Source organism: Cryptotermes secundus, unplaced genomic scaffold (genome assembly GCF_002891405.2).
Source record: "Cryptotermes secundus unplaced genomic scaffold, Csec_1.0 scaffold21, whole genome shotgun sequence".
NCBI lineage: Eukaryota > Metazoa > Arthropoda > Insecta > Blattodea > Kalotermitidae > Cryptotermes > Cryptotermes secundus.
In genome coordinates this window covers 848,779-853,604 of record NW_019742548.1, presented here as the reverse complement: position 1 = coordinate 853,604, position 4,826 = coordinate 848,779, and the positions used below count along the sequence as shown (strand labels likewise).

General features: G+C 37.2%; 1 protein-coding gene across 2 annotated transcripts in view; it reads right to left on the bottom strand.

Annotated features, from left to right (window-relative positions):
* Nucleotides 1–294: 294 nt before the first annotated feature.
* LOC111873245 (glutamate--cysteine ligase regulatory subunit) overlaps nucleotides 295–4,826 on the bottom strand; it is a 14,995-nt gene continuing 10,463 nt past the window's right edge. The window contains exons 6-8 of one of the 2 annotated variants that reach the window (XM_023867790.2): nucleotides 2,790–2,904; nucleotides 2,268–2,288; nucleotides 295–1,438 (exon numbers count right to left, since the gene is read on the bottom strand). In XM_023867790.2, the coding sequence (XP_023723558.1) occupies nucleotides 1,227–1,438; nucleotides 2,268–2,288; nucleotides 2,790–2,904 (348 nt within the window). In that variant the 3' untranslated portion in view covers nucleotides 295–1,226. The remainder of the gene's footprint in view (nucleotides 1,439–2,267; nucleotides 2,289–2,789; nucleotides 2,905–4,826) is intronic. The other variant, XM_023867791.2, reaches the window with a different exon arrangement.

Here is a 4,826-nt window from a genome sequence, read left to right as displayed (position 1 = left end):
CTGTACTCTATTAAGTTAGAGGTAGAATAATTATTAATAAACTTGATTTCACAGTTATTCTGGTAAGTACAAAAGTAAGTAAAGCTATCCCTGTACAAGGCCGTGAAGGCCCATAGGGTTGTGAGACGCTGAGGGCCCGACATTATCTAGACAATCGGATCAAAGATGGCGGTAAGGTTGTCAGCCTTATGCGCCGGCCGCACTTTACTCCCCAGGAAAATTATTTACTTAATTCCTGATACTCATTTCTGTTAGAGGCTGAGTCAACTCCAGGGCCATAGGGCGGCTGGAAGGATTAGGTCAATTGAAGAAATCCAATGACCTCATCGGGACTTGAACCTGCGACCTTCCGGCTTGTAACACAGCCCATCAACCAACTGGACTTCCATTAAATTTGCAAATTGTTTCCCCCACACCTGTTTTCATATTATCTGACATTTTCATCAAACTGACCACAACCGGTCCTAATTAGGTTGGATAATCAGGACCCTACTGTTACAAACCTATTCAATGATGGTGAAACCATTTTCTCTGTTAAGAAAAAGACAGCCTGTTGCCAGAATGTAAAGTAAAACATTTGCACAGGGGCTAAAACAGGGAAATCTTGATTTCAATTCACTTACAGATCAAGTAACATAAAAAAATATTGCAGCTAAAACTTACATAAATTAAATCGAGACTTCACTGCAGTTATTTCCCTTAACCCATTTGTACCCACATGAGTATATTTACACTACTGGAGACAGCTGTTTCTACAATGGCTAATTTAAATTATTATTTTTTTCCTATTACAAAACATTTTGCAACAAATCTTTTTATGTTTTACCTCTGACAATTCATTATCATTGTCTTCAAAAATAGCTTCTCTAAGCACAAGTAGTAGTGAGAGTTTATAAATTATAAGTTTTTAATGAAAACAAAAAAGTTTTTCTGCCTCCCACAGAAAGCAACATTTTATATTCATATACTTCAAACCACATTAACAGATTTGCCACTTCTGAAATAATTCTGTAATGTGATAAACACTTTCAAAAGATGGTGTATATTGCAGATAGCTTACAGACAGTGCAAGTGGGTTCACATGCATCTAGAATGAAACTTCAGAATACACAATTCTTTACATTTTACATAATTTCTTCTTATTGTATGATACCCAAAGGCAGGGCCATAACAGAGAAAAGAACTAAAGAAACAGTGGGAATAATAAGATCTTATGTGTATGATAGTCATGGTTTTGAGACTTCATTTAATGAAGCTACCTCCCTTCCATGCTTTCCTGATGAACGATGGACACTCAGAAGATAGCCCTTGCTGGACAAAACTCCACGGCATTTTACATGTACTTGAAACCTCAGTGCCCAGTGCAGTTCAACTGAATTCATACCATTATCAGCTTCTGATCCAAATAATTCATTCAGGGCTGCCCGCGGAAGAATTTCTATAAAAAGAATTAAGTTTGCAGCCTGTCATTATTACCAATAATCAATCCAGTCTGATTTTTAGCAGTGAAAAATAATGCCAAATTACTTCACCGCCATACAAATGGGTATGATACTTGTTCTTTACAAGACCAATAAAGACAAGTGGGAAGAATAGTCCAGTCAGTGCCTCATATAAAAATAGAACATAATTTCCCATGATTCTGAGGCATGTGAATTTCACTGATATGTTGCGCTTTTTTGGACTTTATCCATCCTCCTGGTTTTTAAGATAACAAATAAAAACATGACGTTTCGGAAACTGGATCTGGTCCAGTGATTGACGCTAGCTCTTTCTAACGGACCCAACTGAATAGGTGTTTTCCTTCACCTGAGGACGGAAACAGATCCAGTTTCTGAAACGTCGTGTTTTTATTTGTTATCTTAAAAACCAGGATGATGGATAAAGTCCAAAAACCCAATATATCAGTGTGTTATACACCATCGTCAGAATCCTATAGTAACTACATGTGAATTTCATTTTGTCACCTCCAATCACAATGAAAATAACTCACTCCATCAAATTTAATCATGTGTGATTAGTAATCACTGTAAGTAACCACTGATTACTTAATGCACATTTACACATTAAAAATTCTTTACTTCTACTATAATGTGAACATATATATATCCTGCATACTAAACAGTAAACTATTTAAACATTGCAATTAGCTATATTTAACTGCATGGCGATAAGTCTTATATAGATATACCATAAAATAAACATGTTGATGTAACATTACTACCTAGGAAGAAAAAACATATGAAAAATAAACATAGACAACTCACCTCTGTCCTCATCATAATTTCCTTGTAGTTTGAATTAAGGGAAGCAAGAACAGAAGAAGCAATTAGCTTCACCATAAAATGTCATTTGTTTAAATAAGTAGCAGTGCAATTGTAGTGTCCCAAAGAAAATTGTTTCAGTTATTAACTTTGAGGTTGAAGAAAGCAGTCTTTTGGGATTTGGCACCGTGTATATGTGGTGTTAACCGACGTTTCGGAGGAACGTATCGCCTCCATCTTCAGGGTAGAAGAAAAAATATAAGAAATAATCTACCCTGAAGATGGAGGCGATACGTTCCTCCGAAACGTCGGTTAACACCACATATACACGGTGCCAAATCCCAAAAGACTGCTTTCTTCATAGTCACCACCGTGAAAGCCTCAAATCTTACAACTTTGAGGTTCTTTAGAGCGTCACTTCAGATCCCAAAATATTTCCAAATAATACACAAAATGTACAAGATACAGACTAAGCAGTATGTAGCATAATTGCACTGAATTCAGAAACAGCAACAAATTACTTACCAAAAGGATCGCTGTGTGTTAGAAGCTGTACATCATGCTCTTTTGTGAACACCTGCAGAGCTGGTGGTACTACACAACAGCTTGCCAAGTTGATTTGAATAATACTTGGCTTTACCTAAAACAATAATGCATGTCCATATGATACACACAGCAAATAGAAAAAAATACTTTTAACCTTTAACATATGTCATCCACATCTGACTCTCCAACACCCTGTTTGAAGGTTAATCATGGAATTATATGTAAGATTTGAGGCTTTCACGGCGGTGACTATGAAGAAAGCAGTCTTCTGGGATTTGGCACCATGTATACATGGTGTTGACCGACGTTTCAGAGGAACGTATCGCCTCCATCTTCAGGGTAGAAGAAAAAATATAAGAAATCCGCAAGTGAAGAGACCGTGAGAACTGGCAAAAGCAGTCTGCTTCTCACGGTCTCTTCGCTTGTGGATTTCTTATATTTTTCCTTCTACCCTGAAGATGGAGGCGATACGTTCCTGCGAAATGTCAGTTAACACCACATATACACGGTGCCAAATCCCAGAAGACTGATTTCTTCATGGAATTATATGTATAAATTTTATCCATTTTAAATACCTGCTTCATTTAGATTCTGTTTGTAATAATGTGATGTTTTACTTACATACAGTTAAGTTACATATGTATCAGATGTATGCAGGAATGACTTTTTCTGTTTGAAATGCACCCAAGATGAGAAATTGGACAAAATATCAAGAATTGAGATGAGAACAAGGATTTCCTCCATATGAATAATTTTTTTCACTTTAATCATGATTTATAACAGTACACACTTTTCCACAATACAGTGTAGTGTACTACTTGTCCCTTTTGATATCAGAATGAAACCACATACATACACAGAGAAAACAGAGCAGAAAGAGGGTGAGAAATGATTATATTGATAAGCTGATTTTGGCTTTCATTGCTCACCATTATGATTCTGATGGATCAGGTCGTTTGGATGCTACCATGCAAAGGAAAGGCAATTATCTGAAAATTCTCTTAACTTCAGGTTACAAAATCTGTATATGAATTTATCTTCAGATATTTTTCTCTATTCAATTTAAAGAAATCTTGGACTACCTCATGCCTAATAAAGACACAGTACTGGTCATCACTTTGAACTATGACAATCTGGATACAGTGAAATGCTGTATTTGAAAAATCTTTTTTCTGGTTCCAGCCAACAGAAATGATCACCACGAATCTTCCTGGGGGATAAAGGGTGGCCGGTGCATAAAGCTTGCAACCTCACCGCCATCTGTGAGCAGAATATCTAGAAAAATGTGGGCCCCTGGCAACTCACAACTCTATAGGCCTCCATGGTCTGTTACAGGGATAGCTTTACCTTTTGAGCACAGCGTTAGTTACTACCTTCTGATGGCAGGGTGCAAATGATGCCTGTGGTTGCAGTATGTGTAATTCTTTCACATGTGAAAGTATACAGTGTCAAATTAACCATTTTATCTCCAGGGAATGGAACTAAAGGTTCATCGTCGTCGTCGTCGTCATCATCATCATCATCAGTAATCTGTCAGACGACAGGTCCACAGTCTCTTCCAAAACAATTCCTCCACTTATTGCGATATAGAGCTTTCTCCTTCAAATGACAGTATCCTCTTCTGCTCCCATGGTCATCCAGCATCTTCTTACATCTTCTTCCTCGTCTTCTTGTCACTTCTAGCCGCCCCTCTATCTTTCCTTCAATGACTTCTTTTAGAAGGCAGTTTCTGTGTAAAACATGACCAATCCAATTAGCCTTCCGTTTTCTTATTTCGTGTAAGATATTCCTCTACTCACTGACCCTAAGTAACACTTCTTCATTTCTCACATAATCGGTCCATCTAATCTTCTCCATCCATCTCCAACACCACATTTCAAAACTTTCCAGATATTTCTGATCTACTGCCCTAAGTGTCCATGTTTCAGCCCCATACAGAGCTATGCTCCAAATGTAGCATTTCACTAGTTTCTTCCTCAAATTTAAGTCCAATTTGCTGGTAAAAAGATTCTTCTT